This window comes from Typopeltis vanoorti, chromosome 10 (genome assembly GCF_054136105.1).
Source record: "Typopeltis vanoorti isolate ZY-2024b chromosome 10, IOZ_Tvanoo_1.0, whole genome shotgun sequence".
NCBI classification, from domain to species: Eukaryota; Metazoa; Arthropoda; class Arachnida; order Uropygi; family Thelyphonidae; genus Typopeltis; species Typopeltis vanoorti.
This window is the reverse complement of record NC_143558.1, coordinates 103163499-103181877: the sequence shown is the minus strand read 5'-3', so window position 1 is coordinate 103181877 and position 18379 is coordinate 103163499. Positions and strand designations below refer to the sequence as shown.

The 18379-nt window shown below is 36.4% G+C and overlaps 1 protein-coding gene across 2 annotated transcripts in view; it reads left to right on the top strand.

The window, feature by feature from the left end:
• FBXO11 (F-box protein 11) overlaps positions 1–17572 on the top strand; it is a 412771-nt gene extending 395199 nt beyond the window's left edge. For both annotated transcript variants that reach the window (XM_090399679.1, XM_090399680.1), the window contains exon 20: positions 15014–17572. In XM_090399679.1, coding sequence (XP_090255805.1) covers positions 15014–15143 — 130 coding nt within the window. In that variant the 3' untranslated portion in view covers positions 15144–17572. The remainder of the gene's footprint in view (positions 1–15013) is intronic.
• The last annotated feature ends 807 nt before the right edge of the window (positions 17573–18379 follow it).

Genomic DNA, 18379 nt, shown 5'->3' with positions numbered 1-18379 from the left:
CAAACCACAACCCCCCCTCCTCCTCCCCTCCACAAAAAAGATTACTCTAAATCCATCACCATTCCCTACATCCGAGGCACCTCAGAAAAAATTACCAAAATTCTAAAAAAAACATGACCTCACCTCCTGTTACAGGCCTTACAGAAAATTGGCATCCCTTATCCGCTCTACCAAAGACCAACCACTTCCCCTAGACCTACCTGGTGTATACCAGGTCCCTTGCAGTTGTAAACTGTCGTACTTTGGCCAAACAGGCAGGACAGCGAATATCAGAATTTCTGAACACAAGGACTACATCCGGTTTTACAAGTATAGCCATTATGGTCTTGCAGACCATGCTCTGGATACTCGCCACAGAATACGGTGGAAGAAAGCAACAATAATACACCGGAGGAAATATAAATTCGAAAGATTATTTATGGAATCAGCCTCTGCTCTAAGAAACTCTCCAAACCTCAACAAATTTGGTTGTATGCGACTGCCCCAAATTTGGGAGGCATACATCAGCAGACCTTCAGCCCAACGGCCAAGAACACCTACTTAGCCCTCCAGAGGGCACCATCAGGACTTCTAGGAGAACAATAGCTTCAAATCTTCATTCTCAGTTACTGTATTGTTATTGCCTTGTGTGCACCTGCCTTTTTGTAAGTTCCTTTAGAAAATGGCAATGTGACATTGCCGAAATATCGGAAATATCTATTAAAATATAATTTAATTTATATTCAGATCTACGTTGTTTCAATTCCCTAAGTTATTTAGAAATGCATAACCAACGTATAAGCCTGTCTACGAGAATCAGCATGTATAATTAAACCATATCTCGAAGAATATATTACTAAACGGCAACTAATAAATGAAAGGTTGTTGACAATCACTATAGATTTTAAATCAGGTTACCAAGTATTTACTGCAGTTGTGCATATGGCCCAAATGAAATGCTAATAAAGAAATTAAAGAGGAATTCTTACAAAAACAATTGAAGTTCAAAGGCAATATGCCTTTGAACTTCTAGGAGAAGTTCAAAGGCATATACTGCTAGGAGACAGTAGATGAAGAAACAAAAAACATGTTGGGATCACAAGGAGAAACAACCCAGAATGATAATGGAGAAAGAATAATTAATATTTGTGTTATGAATAATTTAGTAATAGCAAATGCTATGTTCAAGCATAAAGAAATCCATAAGTTTACCAGGGAAGACCCCAGCAGAGATGAAAAATCTATAATTGACTACTCTTATAAGCAGATCCTACTGGAAGTATACAAAAAACACAAGAGTCTATAGAGGTCCTGAAATAGACAGTAATCACTACCTATTAGTATTGGAAACGATCCATTCAATAAAAATTGAAAAATGGGAAAAAGTAGCAAGGAAATAAATGTTAAGATAAAGAACTGCAAGCTAAAGAAAGAAGAAACAGCCACTGGCTATAAAAGTAAAATAAAAGAGAAGATCACTAAAAAACACACATACTAACCACAGTGATAAGTTTTAATACATAAATATTTCATCCCAAGTATCTTGGGACACCCTCAGTACAGTAATTCAATTACTAGGAATAACATACAGTTAGGCCACATGATTACAATGGAATCTCAATATGCCGTACAGTAACGTGTTATAGAAGAAAATTAAAATATAACTGAACAAAAAAAAAAAAAAACATATATAAAGAGACTATTTTACACAATTTTGTATGACAATTTCCCATACTTTAGGAATAGTAAGAACGTCGTTGCGGTTTAAATTTGGTCTGTGTAGTAGGGTTTCAGCACTTACTTTATATAAATGTTCACGTTTATATAAAGATCTATGTAAAAGTTTTGACTTTTTCCAATGGATCCTATGGTTTGGGTTTTCAACTCCGTGTTGAGAGAGACTAGATTTCTGCGGTTTGAAAAGACGAATGTGGTCTTGATGTTCCGAGATGCATTTCTGAACAGATCTGCCTGTTTGTCCAAAGTAAGAAAATTGCAGGAGCATGGGATCTCATAAATGCCAGGTAACATCAGAGGTGAGAGTTTGACCTTAGGAGAAGGTAAAAGTTATAGATCTGGTTTATGGGTTTGTAAGTAGTTGCAAAATTGTATTTCTTCATAATTTTTGAAAGACATTCAGAGAGGCCTCCGAACGTCTTTCAAAAAAAAAAAAAAAAACGTCTTTCTGGTTTGTTCTCTGTCATAGTTCTTCATTTGATGTTTGTTTTGGCCAATATATTCCCAGTATCATTCTTGGGCACTGTTTACTATCCGTTTGTTTAACATCCAAGTTTCTGATCTATACATTAGTATCGCCTTTACATTTGAGTTAAATATTCTCTTGGGGGGGGGGGGGGGTGGGGGGGGGGGGGGGTGGGGGGGGGGGGGGGTGGGGGGGGGGGGGGGTGGGGGGGGGGGGGGGTGGGGGGGGGGGGGGGTGGGGGGGGGGGGGGGTGGGGGGGGGGGGGGGTGGGGGGGGGGGGGGGTGGGGGGGGGGGGGGGTGGGGGGGGGGGGGGGTGGGGGGGGGGGGGGGTGGGGGGGGGGGGGGGTGGGGGGGGGGGGGGGTGGGGGGGGGGGGGGGTGGGGGGGGGGGGGGGTGGGGGGGGGGGGGGGTGGGGGGGGGGGGGGGTGGGGGGGGGGGGGGGTGGGGGGGGGGGGGGGTGGGGGGGGGGGGGGGTGGGGGGGGGGGGGGGTGGGGGGGGGGGGGGGTGGGGGGGGGGGGGGGTGGGGGGGGGGGGGGGTGGGGGGGGGGGGGGGTGGGGGGGGGGGGGGGTGGGGGGGGGGGGGGGTGGGGGGGGGGGGGGGTGGGGGGGGGGGGGGGTGGGGGGGGGGGGGGGTGGACACCATATAGAGGATACATCAGACAAAACGTAATATGGCTTTCGAGAAAATAGAAGTACACAGGATCTTATCTTCAATTTTAGACGAATATCAGAGAAAACATTGGAATATGGAAAAGAACTACATGCATGTTTCATAGATTTCGAAAAGGCTTTTGATCAAGTTCCTGCACATTTAATATGGCAAATATTAAAGAAAAATAAATTACCAAGTAACTTAATAGCGGCCATATAAAGCCTCTATAAAAGCAATAAAATTATGTAAGAACCTGTAATAGATCAAAGGAATTTGACACAAATGTAGGAGTGATGCAAGGCTGTATCCTCAGCCCTCTTCTTTTCATTATAGTAATGGATGAAATTTTAAAGGCATGCCAAGCAAGAATAAAAAAGTTCCACCTAGGATACAGGAAACTGAAAGAAACCAGGATTTCATATATGGCTTTTGCAGATGCAGTGATTCTAGCAAATACAGCTGAAGATTTGCAATATAATGTTAATATTTGGTATGAAGAAACAAAGAAAAGTAATATGATCATAAGTATAAATAAAACTATGATGATGATGATCATATCTAGAAACCAATCAAAACACATAATAAAAATAGAGAATCATGAACTGGAACAAGTCCACTCCTTTAAACACCTGGGATCGTATGACAAGAAGATGGTAGACTAGACACAGAAAATAATAACAGGATAAGTGCAGGAACAAAGTTATTCTATGCAATGAAAGGCCCTTTCCTAGACAAGAAAGAAAGAAGTTACCCAGAATACCATAATGGCAGTGTAATATTCAGTGTTTGTACCAACATTAACATATAGTTGCAAGTCTTGGTGCCTGACAACAGGAAACGCAAATAAAATACAAATAATTGAAATGAAATATCTTAGGAAAGTGGCACAAAAAACAAAATTAGATCAAATAAGAAACCAAACTATAAGAGACAATATTCAAGTTGCATCTCTGAACCAATTCATAACGCAAAACCAAATTGAGTTGGTTTGGACATCTTACTCGAATAGAAGAAGGAAGAATAGCAAAAACTATATATGTGAGAGCCAGAAAATAGGAACCAGAAACATAGGCAGGCCCAGGAAAGGTTGACAAAAGGAAATTAAAGAAAAATTAGGAAAGAAGGGAATTAACTAGAAAGAAGCAAAAGAACAAGCCTTGGACTCATGAAAATCTTTGGCAAAATCTCAATGCTTAAAAGCATAAGAGGTCATAGATGAATAAGAAGAAAGGAAGTGTGCTTTTGCTTTGCATTATTGGATGCTAAGGTAGTTGATGTGAAGTGAGCAGTCTATATACAAGTAGTCTTAGTATTTCATAATGCAAAACATGCTTCCTATTGGGTGTTGCTATGCATTATGTGGGAAGGGTTCAGTGGTGTCTCGTGCCTATTTTGGATGTATGTGCTGTCGTGTGGCTTATGCAACCCATGCTACAAAATTCACATCAATTTGACCATATAATTAAATTTTTATTGATGTATGAAAGTTTTAAGAGTGCATAGCACAATGTTCATCTTAATTAGTCCAATGCAATTAATTGTAGGATAACTTTGAATACTTTAATTCAGGGGTCGGCAACCTTTTCAGACTCGCAGGCCACATTCAACTTTTATTTTTAATAATTGGGCTGCAAGTATTTAATTAAGAAAAAATAGTAAGTGAAAAAAATACTTAAGTTATCAACTTAAGGTAAAGAGCCAAGAGGCTATTTTTCCGGCGGCGTAAATTAAGTTTAGGGGATAATAAATCCCTCATTATGATAGTGATGGAGCTTGCTCCGAGTTGCCCTAGTGTTGTACCACCCAGGCGTTGACTCATGCTTGGACTCGCCGGGCATGAAACTCTATGTCGATAGATTTTGATCTCCGAGTTTCATATCCAGCTTTAAAATAATGAGGGATTTATTATCCCCTTAACTTAATTTATGAATTTTTATTATATCAATCTTAAAAAAACACAGAAATATTTAAAGTATGAGATTACGATATAAAGTACGACATTTTTGTAATGACGTCTGATATTATATTCTTTTATAACAGCAACACTTATGGCAAATAAGACAAAGGGGCTTACCCCCATTTTCAGTAAAGAAGTACTTGCAGTTCCATTCATCATTAAACCTTCATCTGCAATTTTACGTTTTCTTGAACCCATTTTCGAAATTATTTTTAACAAATATATATCCTTTGAAAATAATAGTTGATGTTATTGAATTATATTAAAAGACTGACCAGGGAACATGACTGCAAAAGTGCGCCAAAATGTCTGTTGTCGTTGGATGAAGTCACCTTTGTTATCCCCACTCATGATGACTCGCATCAAGTTGCATGGCAATGTCACGATGTATAGGTATAAAATTATTTTGAATTTATTATTCATATTATAAAATGTATTATTTAAATAATTCAACATATGGGCCACATGCCATGTAAGTGGTCAACCTTTTATGGACCACCAAAAATGCACATTTGGGCTGTGCAGTCCACCGGTTGCCGATCCCTGCTTTAATTTATCAATTAATATAATTGATATTGATAGGTCAAATGAACAATAGCTATGCTTCACGTGCGCTGCTTATGTGAGAATCACAAAGGGTTTATGCTTCATTGTGCGATTAGATTAACATTTGCAAATACTAGAGCGAGACATGGAAAATTTGAATTTTTAATACAATTTTTAAATAAACCATATAATACACACAGAAATTGGAAAAAGTAATATCACTTGGAAAGTTATTATTATTATTCCAGATTGAACCAACAAAAGGCTGAAATAACTTGTTTTACTTACTTATTTATACACAAGTTCCAACCTCCTTCAACTATAATCATACAAACCCCGAAAGCTCTGACAGAAAACATTCAATAGCTCATTAACACTATTTCCCATTGTAAATATGGGCAAAAAAAGTTATAAATTATTTATAGAAAATTATATATTAAAAAAAAACTTATTATTTCTGGGAAATTCCCACGTTACTCCTCTAAATAAACTGTTATTTTTCTAGCCTACTTCGGTTTAGGTGTGCCCCTTTTTTGCACTGTCATTGACTTTTTACTCAAATCTTAGGATATTACATGATGTGTTATGAAACTAATATATGAAGAATAATATAGGAGGAAATTCAGACATACCCTTTTTGGATGTTGTTGGCTGTCTCCTTATCTTGGCGATATGCATTCATCTGCATATCGCCAAGATAAGGAGACTATTAAGCTGTTAAAGGGAGGGGATTTGGGAAAAGTGGGGGTAAAGCAATGTGGGGGAATTATTTGAAAAAACCCAGGTTTTTTTCTATGTATAAAATTATTATTATTATTAAGGGTGGGTAGAGAGCGCTTTGGTGGGGGTGAGAGAAGAATCTGGGAATAGAAACTATTTTGGGGGGAAGAGGAAGGATTGATGAGAAAAAGTCAGGGATCCCATCAATTCTTCCTCTTCCCCAAAAAATAGTTTCTATTTCCAGATCCTTCTCTCATCCCCCCCCCCCTTCCCCCAAAAAAAGCACTCTCTACCCACCCTTAATAATAATAATTTTATACATTTAAAAACCTGGGTTTTTTAAAATAATTCCCCCACATTGCTTTACTCCCACTTTTCCCAAACCCCCTCCCTTTAACAACTTAACAGTCCTGAAAATACTTCAGGTGCAAACTTTGTTTGCTTAAACTTGGTTAAAGGATTAAACCAAATGTATAATTGGTAGTATAGCCAAGTGAAAAAACTTCCATCAGCTTAACAGCAGATGAATGCATATCACCAGGATAAGGAGACAGCCAACAACATCCAAAAAAGTATGTCCTAATTTCCTCCTATATTATTCTTCATATATTAGTTTTATAATAGTAGTTGGAAGGGGACCAATCGTTCGATGCTGTCGGCACACTCTCCCTCGATGAGTCTTTGGACTCCCTGGAAGTGTCAAAATAATAATAATACATCATGTAATGCCCTAAGATTTGAGTAAAAAGCCAATGACATTGTAAACAAGGGGCACTGCTAAACAAAAGTAGGCTATATAGCCATAAAAAATATTTAAAACTTTTTTTTATCAGTGTCCTAAACACATCAGTTCACACTTCCCGCATGCAAAATGTGTGAAACTCAGAAAACAAAAAAAAACAGCAACTCATAGCAAATGACAATGTTCAGTTAGATTGGTTGACAATAACCAATCACAGCCACTGATTGCTGGATGCTATTGTCTCGGTGCATACCCAGCCTCGTCTTCTGGGTGGTTTAAAAACCAGTGAAACTAAGAATTATGATCTGCTTTGCTATCTGTCCATCTGTTCAAAGTGCTTAAAGGTATCTGTATTTGTGACCACACACCCGGGCTATTAATGGGAATGTAATGCAATAGTTACGTGTCAAAAAGTGTCCTCTTCATGATGCATTAGTATATTGTGTTTAATTTCAGGAATCATGCAAAGCCAGGAAACAGTTGGGGGAATCTTTAACAGGAATAAATGCAAAAATATAATATTGGTGATATTGCTATTCCTGGAAGGGTCACTATCCAGACCGATTTCAATCTTTATTTTTTTACCTTTTAAATCCTATACCCAAGTATAAGCAAATAAATGCATTTTTGGAAATTATGGAGACAACTACCGTGTTTGAATAAAAACTTTAGTTTACTATTACTAAAATTTTACAATTCGACGTTTAGACCTTTATGTCAAGGTCATCTTCTGGAGCGTACAAATATACACAAGAAACAAGCTATACTACAATCATACTGGTTCGTTAAAGACACTGACTAACCGCTACCACAATTGTTGGCCTGACCTCTGGTGGGGAAAAAAAAAAAATTAATTATACATCAACGCTAGAGTCCTATTATTTGTGTTGTCTACTATATACATATATTAACATCATTCCAGCCAGTTGGAGTGGAATGGTTTCTAATAATAGCAGATTGGCTAGTGTCCTGACTTATGTTGAATCTTTCAAATTAGGTTGGCTGAATGTGTGCCATCCAGATCCTTGGAATTTTCATACCATCTTTATTGTTGATATTTGGGTGGTTTATCAGGATTTCGCAGGATTCTTTAAATTTTCTTTCGTACCATGTTTTTGTGCGGTGTAAGGAGCAGGTGCTTTTCCAGTTGATTTGGTGTAAGGTGTTGAGTGCATGGTCTGAGAGGCCTGCTTCACCATAATGGTTATATTTAATGTGTCTAATATGTTCTTTCTTGCGTATAGGGATTGTCCGTCCTGTTTCACCAATGTACGGTAAGTTACAGGTGCAGCGGATGCAATAGACTCCAGGATGTGCTAATGGGAGGAGAGGATCCTTAGAAGAGCTGAATATGGTTTTAAGTTTAGTGGGTGGTTTAAAGGTGGCATTGAGGTTATAATGTTGTAGGATTCTGTTGATTTTTTCTGATAACCCTTTAATGTATGGGATGGCTATGGTTTTACTGTAATCTAGATTCGTTTTTGTTGTGGTTTTATAGAGTATTTTATTGACAGTATTTTTGTTATAGCCGTTGTTTATGAATGTGTCACTAATGATTTTTAGTTCTTGTTTCAGGGCTTGCTGGTTAGAGCAAATAGTTGTGGCTCTGTTTTTAAGGGTGTTTATGACTCCATATTTTTGTGCTGGGTGGTGATATGAATTCGCATGTATGTATTGGCCCATGTGTGTCGGTTTTCGGTAGACCGTGAAGGATAGATTGCCTGAAGGAAGACGTGTAACTAGTGTGTCTAGGAACGGGAGCGAATTTTGGTTTTCGATTTCGATGGTAAATTGTATACGTTCATGTTGTTTGTTTAGGTGGCTGAGGAATGTGTTTAGCGTTTGTCGACCGTGCGGCCAGATCGCGAACACGTCGTCGACGTATCTGAGCCAGATTGTCGGTCGAAGCGTGGCAGAATCAAGAGCCCTTTGCTCAAAGGTTTCCATGTAGAAGTTCGCGATTGGGGGGGATAATGGTGAGCCCATGGCCGTACCTTCCTTTTGTAGGTAGAATTTGTTTTGCGACACGAAGTAACCGGACTTTAGTACGTGGGCAAAGAGGGCCGTAATGTCGGGCAGAAATTTGTTCTGTAGTAGGAGAATTGTGTCATTGATGGGGACATTAGTGAAAAGGGCAGAAACGTTAGTCAGTTTTGACTAACTTATTAGTCAAAACTAATAAGTCGTCTTTGTTGAGTGTTATGTTTTTGATTATGTTTATAAAGTGTTGTGTGTTTTTTTTTACGTAGGAGGGGGAATGACCTACCAACTCCTTGAGTGTTGCCGCTAATTTCTTGGCTAGGTGGTAATTGGGACTGTCTATTCCTTCCACTATTGGTCGAAGGGGCACATTTTGTTTGTGTATTTTCGGAACCCCATATATTCTGGGGGGGGCGGGCGTAGTGGGGTTTGAGTTTTTTAACTGTGTCTGGTGGCCAAGAAGTGACGGACTTTAGTAGTTTTTCTGTTTTGTCCTTTATCCTCTTTGTTGGGTTATAATTTACCATTTTATATGTGTTGTTATCGGCTACTAGTTGGTTCATTTGTAGTATGTATGTTGACCTGTCAAGGACAACAGTGGCACTGCCTTTATCAGCTTTCGTTATTATTATGTTTTGTTTGGCTTTTAACAATTTAATTGCTGCTAATTCTGTTTTAGTCAGGTTGTTCTGTATGGTTTTCTTGGTATTTAGACATTACTGGTTTCTAGTCGTATTTTGTCTGCTATGTTGTTAGGTAGGGATCTGATGCCTCTTTCAATGTGGTAGATAAAATCTAATTTGTTTACCTTTTTAGGTGCTATTGCGTAGTTCAGTCCTTTATTCAGCAGCGTGAGTTCACCGTTGTTCAGGGTGTGGCTTGATAAGTTAATCACATGGTTCTTGCTTGTCGGTGGTTGGTCGCTTCTTGTCTCCCTTGTTTGTTGTAAGCAAAGTTTGCATACACTTGGGTATAGAATTAAAACAAGAATATAATTTCTTGTCTATTATAATTAATATATTTTTCCCATTTGTCCTGAGAAATACAGTAAACTTGCCTATTTTAAATTCTCAGATCAAAGAAACCAAATCTAGGTATAGGAACCCACAATATTGAAAAAGTACTACTTTGTTCAAAAGGATCAACATTTCCTTGTGTTCTCTGCTTGCGAGTATTATCTTATTGCAGTTGTAATCCTCTGACCTCTCGTAACACTGTGTTCCATATGTGGCTTCTAAATTTTAGCTGTTTCAGGATCTTTTATTTTCTCCATTGTGTCTATTAATAATATCACTAGCATTCTATTCATTGCATACTCATATTATATCTAGGAATACTATCAACCATATCTTGAGAAATATAAAATGCAGGCAAGAAAAAATGAAAAGCAGTATAAGGAATGGGAGGAAGTATATTGTATTGTACCAAACTGGTCACTGCAGAGGTCCTAATTTATTTATTAAACACTTACTCAGGGTATTTCCTAAGTATAAATAATTCTGTCAATATGCAGAAGGGAAATAATAGGGTACTACAGGTGCTAACAGTGAATGAAGCAGTGATATTATGGGGTTGAATGATGTATCACATCTATTTTAATAAATGTGCAGAAGAGTTAACTGTGTTCTTGACCTATTGAACAAGGAGCTTGCAATAGAGAAAATCCTTACTACAATGGTTTCCAAGATTAGTCCATTCTGTATATATATTGCAGCTGCAGTTAAGGTTAAAAAGATTGATTATAAATGAAATGCAGAATTGCTGTAGAAACAAATGTAGAAATCCATTAACTTAGGAAAACAAACAGTAAAGTGAGTCAAGATATTTTAATAAAGTTTTTTTAATGATCCTAATAGTGTAATAGCTTGTAACTTGGCACACTCACATATGCACTTTTTTTATGTATTTATTTTTTTATTTCTCTGTCACCCATGAGAGATTGACAACTTATATTACATCAGTATTCATGGGTAGACTTAGGAATTTTTATATATTTTTTTATTTATTTTTTACATCATCATCAAATTCCTAACATGTACCCTCAAGGGGTGTACAGGATATGATAGTACTACATGAAAATTTACATCATTACTAACTTCCTATCTAAATTTTCCTCCAAATAAATCTGTTACCTGTCAAGACTCCAACATCGTCAGATCTTATATTTCTATCTTCTAAGGCACTTTTTACCGTAATCAATCCACCTATTTCTTGGCCTTCCTCTGGGTCTTTTTCCTGCAAATGTGGCAGAGAAAACTTGTTCTGCTAATCTCCCATTCTGCTTAAGATGATACCACCTGAGATTAGCTCTACCAACACATTCATGGACACCAACAATGTCAAGTTCTTTCCTAGTTTTTAATATGATATTGCCACTGATGCCATCTGTTCACGCCTCTAATCTTTCTCAGGACTCATATCTGCGGTCTCTAGTGTTTTGGTCAAGTGTTTTATTTCTAACCCAGCTCTCAGATTCATAAGTTAAAACTATTTTGAATACTGTTTTGTATACAGCTAATTTAGTGTTTTGATTAATTTTTCTCTTATTCCATATAAATTTATTCAGTTGACTTCCTACCATTTCACTAAAAATCATGCCTAAATAGCTGAAATGTTTTACTTGTTTTATAAGTTCTCTATTCACAGTGCAGTTGATATTTTCAGTGCTTCTGTCTATTTTCATCGTCTTTGGCTTGTTATTGCTGAACTTCATACCATATCTATTACAACAGTTATTCAATTTAGTCAGAGAATCTTGAAGACTTGTAGCAGATTTATTTAGAAGTATAACATCATCTGCATAAAGCAAAGAGCTGAAATTAACATCTTCAATTTTGATATCAGGTTTAATACCACTTCCCTTCATAATGTGATCCATATAGATAATAAATAACAGAGGGGATAATGTACATCCCTGTCTGATACCAGATTTAACGTTAAACCATCTTCCTGTACTTCCCTCAATTCTAACTGCTGACTTGCAACTCAAATAAAGACTAAGTATTGCTTGATATAATGCCCCATTGGCACCCTGTCATATGCCTTTTCCAGATCTACAAAACTTAAATACAGATCTTTGTTATATTCCCATGATTTCGCAACTATTTGTCATAAAGTGAAAATCTGATCCTGACAGCCTTTATTTGGCCTGCATCCAGCTTGTTCTTCACCAAGCTTCCCTTCCACAACCCTTCTCAACCATTTCTCAAGTATACTGGCATAAATCTTACCAGCAACACTCAGTAGAGAAATACCTCTGTAATTCTCACATTCAGTTTTATTTTCCTTTTTATATATGGGTACTATGAGAGCTCTACTCCAATCATCGGGAATTCGTCCCTCTGTCCAGGCTTTCTGAACTATGCAGTGCAGCCACTGTAACACTTTTATACCTCCATACTTGAGCATTTCTGGTCGAATATCATCTACTCCAGCTGCCTTTCCACATTTCAGACTTTTGATGGCTTTTTCTACTTCAAGTATGGATATATATATTCCTGATTGCATGCCTGGACAGTGTTTTTTATCACTGTGCTATCATCACTGCTAGTTTCATTTAGCATTTTTTAAAGTAGTTACTCCATACTTCAAGGATATCTTTTTCTCCAGTTTTCATATCACCTTTATCATCTCTAATTCCTTTTACCACACTCTTTCCTCCATTTCTGAGCTTCTTCAACAACCTCCAGAATAACTTGCCACCTTCTTGATATTTATTTTTTATGTTCTTACCAAAATCTTTACATGCTTTCTTCTTTTCCTGCCTCTTTAACTTCCTTTGTCCACCATGGAGTTCTGATTTTTCTATCCTTGCAGACAACCTCACCACATTCCTCTCTGGCTGAATCAATCAATATTTTCTTCGAGGCTTGCCACTGAATCTCCAAAGTTTGTTCCCTGTTCACAAATTCTTTCATTTTTTCTTGAATAATGTTTGTGTATTTTAGTCCACAGTTCACATCTGAGAGCTGCTCAACTTTTATTCGCTTTAAAACTTTCTTACATGTTATTCTTTTCGATATGAAATTCAGTCTTATCCTACTCAAGACTAAATGGTGATCACTTCCAACTTCAAACCCTCTGTACACTCTGATGTCATGCACCAGTGAGAAAACATCACTATCAACAATAACATAGTCAATGAGGCTTTTCTTATTCCTTGCCTCTTCTATCCATGTAAATTTGTGCACATTTTTTATGTTGGAACATTGTGTTGTTAGTAATAAGCAGTCCATCTCCTGAGCAGAAATCCAAGAGGTATTTGCCATTATTATTTCCTTTGCTCTTTTCTCCAAATTTTCCCAAAATATTTTTGTTTGTTTGACAATCATTTCCTACTCTGCTATTAGATCCCCAACAAGGACCAACTTCTCATTTTTCATTGTGTCAGTTGCTTTCTCTAAAGCCTCAAAAAATTCCTACCTTAGTAGAACCTTCTGTGGGACCATAGGCAGAAATAAGTCTCATTGTCCAATTCCCCATTCTTATATTTCCCCACATCACTCTACTTGATATTGCTTGCGATTCAAGAAGATTAGCCTCGTATTTAGTGTTGAATACTATGGCTACTCCTTCTTTTCCTTGATTTTCATTGCCTGAATATAACGTTTTATATGTATTGCTCAGAAAAATCTCACCAGATTTTGTCTTTTTTTTTTTTTTGCTTCAGTCACCCCTATTATGTCAATCTGGTACTTATCCAATTCCTCAGCTAGCTCCATTTCTTTGCCATTCAGGCTTCTTATGTTGATAGTACCAATGTTGAACTCTGGTGACAAGTTGGGGTTTGTTTTAGGATTTGTTCCAGTAACTGACTTTTCACTATTTTCCCTGGTGAAAACAATAGGTACCTTGTTTAACCGGGTGATGCCCAGCTGGCATGAAATTCTTTCATGTTGTACCAGCATTTTATATTTTGTTTTAAGCCAATAAGAATACAATTTGAAAGCGTTGGTTGGTTCTCCGCATTCCTTTAAAGACAATGTGGAAGTCTCCTCTCAGTTATAAAGCTTTGATCCTTAAGCGCCCCTTCTGAAAAAAAAGAAAATAAAATTGAATGTGAGAATTATAGAGGAATTTTTCTACTGAATGCGCCAAGTAAGATTTATGCAAGTATACTTGAGGCTATTGAATCGTTTACGAGCAATTTGGAGAACAAATTTCAGTTTAGGCCAAATAGAAATTATGACTATATTTACTTTAAGACAAACATTTGAGAAATCGTGGCAATAAGCCAATAGTCATATTTACCTATACGAGTTGCCAAAAGGTGTCTCATTTCCAACATCTTTCTCTTTAATAATATGGCAAGACACCTTTTGGCAACTCGTATAAGTAAATAGGACTTCTCCATTGCTTCTGCCTTAGTATCACTACCTCTCGGTCTGACTCCCACTGACGAGACCTGAATAAAGGTCGAAACCAGCCTGGGTAGTGTCACTTCCCTTAATGCATAGCATTATACATGTCTGCAAGGAGATGTGCTTTGTATTATGGGAGATACTAAGACAAGGAGTGATGAGAGCTTGGTCCACCTTTACCACAAGTTGCTTCAGTCCTGAAGATACTTCAAGCGCAAACGTTGTTTGCTTACACTTGGATAATGGATTAAACTAAATTTATTATATTCTAACCAAGTAGAAAAAACTTCCAACACCTTCTCTTGCCTGTTCATTCTGTCTCTACAAACACATACTTCACACTCTGCCACATGTTTCACTCATAAAAACCATTCTTGAAAATTCTGTGTTAATTAATTTGTTAATTACATTTGATCTTCAGAGTGTGTAGGCTTTGTTTGTAATGCCATTTTGTTTCAAGGCAAGCTTCAAAATTGGTAAAAGAAAAAAAAAAACATAAGTCCCACAATACACAGTTATCCTAAGCTATCAAAAATAAACAAGATTCTATTAAAATGCAGTAACTATCAGCAATTACTACACAAAAATGGCTCTTATCTTTTCTGGAGTTTGCCAGTGACCTGGTATACATTGCTGCCCTCATTTCTTATTTCTTAATTACACTGCAGTTTATCACATTCACTATAAAGTGTAAAATGAAATAATAACCATTATAGCATGTAATTATTTCACCTTTTTTTTCTGTTTTCCTTATCTGCTAGAGTTAGATGTCACATAATCATAACATATTTTTTTGCAGAATATTTGGCACAAATATATCCTACAACATCTCTTTTTGAGGGTTTATTTACTACTTCTGTTTTATTTTTCAGGTTTTTCTGTGACTGTGGAGCAGGAACTCTAAGTAATCAGTGTCAATTACAAGGCGAGCCAACTCAAGATACAGATACTCTGTACGATTCTGCTCCGCCAATGGAATCTCATACCCTTATGGTAAATTAGGCCTTATTATAGACTCTGCCAAATGAGCTGTGGAGAATGATATCTCCCTAGTTCTTCAATCCCAGTGCAGCTATCAGAAATGTTGCAGCAGCCTCTAGTCAGAAGATCAACATTTCATGCTCTTCCCACTGTAATCTCACTGTGTTTTTGAGTTTGATACAGATATACAAGCTTCAGTGCTGCAAATTAAATCTTGTTTCTGTTTCTGTATAGTCTGTTGTGAAGATACAGTTTGTAATGCAGTTTACATACCTTGGAATAATTGACTTTTTTTTTTTTGTGCATTTGTTTGTACATTACTTATGGCTGGTTAAATGTAAGCAGCAGTGTACATAGAACTCACACAAGAAACTTATTAATGGGATCTGTAACTCTGCATTTTATAGCCATTGTATCTTCACAGTAACTCCATGACAATGAATTTGTCTGCAAATGCCAAAATAGCTGACACTGGTATGTATATTCTCTTCTTTTAAAAGACATTATATTATTAGTGGCTTGCAGTGTAGACAAGTTTCTTGAATATTATGTCAAAAGTCATTTAACATGTTGAAAGTTCATCACTGTTGGCACTTTTTTGTTGGATTTATAATGTGTGAATAGCATATGTTTTTCGGTTGTTTTCCCTTCCCCTTCTGATTTGGTTTTTTTAAGTTTAGTATAGTTAATGAAAATGCTTTTTAATGGGAAAGCATTATGACAAGAATCAAATTCATACACTAAATGAAGAAAAGGATACTGTTTGTGTATATATATATATAATATATATATAAATATAAATATAAAATATTAATATTTGAGACTGCTTATAATGTAGAGTAAGATTGCTGTTTCTGCCTGCCTTTGTGAAATTTAACAATAAAGTATGGAGATAACAGTTGATAAAATGAAATGCATACCCACCTTTATTTTGTTATCATCCACTTTAGTGCCATGTACTGTACACTTCTAGTATCAGCATATGAGCTGATTTTTTTTACTTGAAAAAAAATTGTAAATCTCTTCTCAAAAGTTAAAAAAATCCATATAGTCTTCCCATTACATCAATTAAAAACTGATTATAATTTATATACAAGAATAATACCACAGAAGAATTAGAAGTTTGAATTAGAATGTCTTAACATTCATTTTAGCATTTGAAAGAGAATTGTACAGGGAAGCTATATAACGAGCATTTTTTTAAGTAAAATGTTTATTGCCAAAACACCTAAAGTGCTTTATTTTTTTGTATAAAATTGTATTTGGTTTGTAGAATTTTCTTGTGAGCTTTTTATTTGATTGTGATTGCTTGTAATTGTAATATAGTTTGCATCTTCTTATTGTAATGAATACTGTACATTCATTGTGTAGCATAAAAATGCCTGCCTTTCCATGACTGAGTGTAGTGCCTGAGTTTGATATAAGTTTTCTCACATGCAATTTTATTCAGATGGACTTGATGTGGCAGAAAAAGAGGACACGAGTATTTGTATATGTGATTAAACTGCTACCTCCTTCAGAAAAGCCACATTCTTAAGTTGCCTAGTTTGGTAACACGTATTCATGTGCACTGACAGGAGTTTTGGTGTTCAAGCAACTGTACAGTTAGCAAAGATGGATCTTTAAAAAAGTGTGACACTGCCAGAATTTTGGGGACCTTTGTGTTATGATTGTGGAAACACAGTGTAAAATAATTCCAAATGCTATTGTTTGTGTTATGCGGTGAAAACATCTTTTATTTTTCTCTTTACCAAAACAGTAATAGTTTTTCATTGTATGTAACAATTGGTATATACTTGTATTGTAATAAATTTGTCGAGTTTTGTCAGAAGTTTTGTATAGTTATATACTGGTGCACTTCCGTAGTAATCATGTGGCACCAAAATTTAGTGTGTTCAATTAAATCAACACTGTAAAGATTCTTTTAAAAAGATTTGTAAACAGAAAATTGTGAATGAAATATCTAGAGTTTATTAAAGCAGTTAAGAAGATATCATGAACTGAAGACTTTCAAGTTATACAAAATAATTAGAAGTTAGCATAACTATTCCAGCAACAGTGTAGAAATGTGCACAGATGTTGGCACTTTTGTATATGTATTTTCCCAGTGCTCTTTTTTATCCGGGTGTCCAAGGATGCAACAAGAAGGGAATCTTCTCAGTTTTACAAGGGTTGAACCCTCAGGTTGTCAGTGCACGGTGCCTTAGCAGTGATGGTGTCTGGTGAGCTAAGGAATGGCTGGCAGCCTTTATCAGGGAACTTGTGCTGTCACCTTCTGGTACTCTGTCAGGAAATAAATGACTTCCTCCTATGGCTATAGGCAGAGTGGTGAGAACTGAATGAAATGTGCTCATCAACATCTATATGTATATTTTATGTATACACCTCTAATTTTTTTTTTCTTTTTGTAATGTATTCATTGTTCACAGTAAATATCCCTTGGCATTTTCAAGAGTTTTTATTAATTATCATAAGAACAATTCCAGAATATTTTATACACCAGTTTATTTTTTTTTTATTAACTTTGTTATATATTGGAATACAGTTCTGAAAAGGAACACATCAGAATTTTATGGTTTTCACTTTAACCCTTCATAAAATTCCATTTGAAAAATATTATTCAACAAAATATAAACTATTGTGTGTACAGATTTCTGTTCTTGTTATGGCAGAGTAACTTACTCTATTAAACGTTATGCTAAAATTATGATGGTTAATCTTATCTCCATTATCTTCTAAATTACATCTCAGATATGAAAAAAATAATAAATTTTTTTACACATCCCAGATGGAAATCAAATGTCTTCTCAAAGGGAATATGTTTGATATATATGTATATATGAGGGTGGTCTGAAAAGTTCTTGACCTAACGATGAAAAAACAAATTTTTAATTTCAAAATTATTTTTATTTTTCAACATAATCTCCCTTAAGACTAATACGTTTATTTCAGCAATGCTCCAGCGCCATTATCCTGTCCCTGTAGTGGTTCTCAGTAAGATCTGTAAAATACCCCTCTACAGCTGCAATCACCTTTTGATTTGAAGCAAAATGCTGACCAGCGAGGAAGAGCTTTAGTTTTGGGAAAAGATAGAAGTCACAGGGAGCCAAATCTGGGGAATAGGGTGGATGTTCCAACAAATCATAGTGCAGATCCCTTAATTTTCCCATTGCCAAAACACCTTTGTGGGCAGGTGTATTGTCCTGATGAAAGATGATTTTTTTCATCTAATTCAAGATAATTAATAATCAAAATGC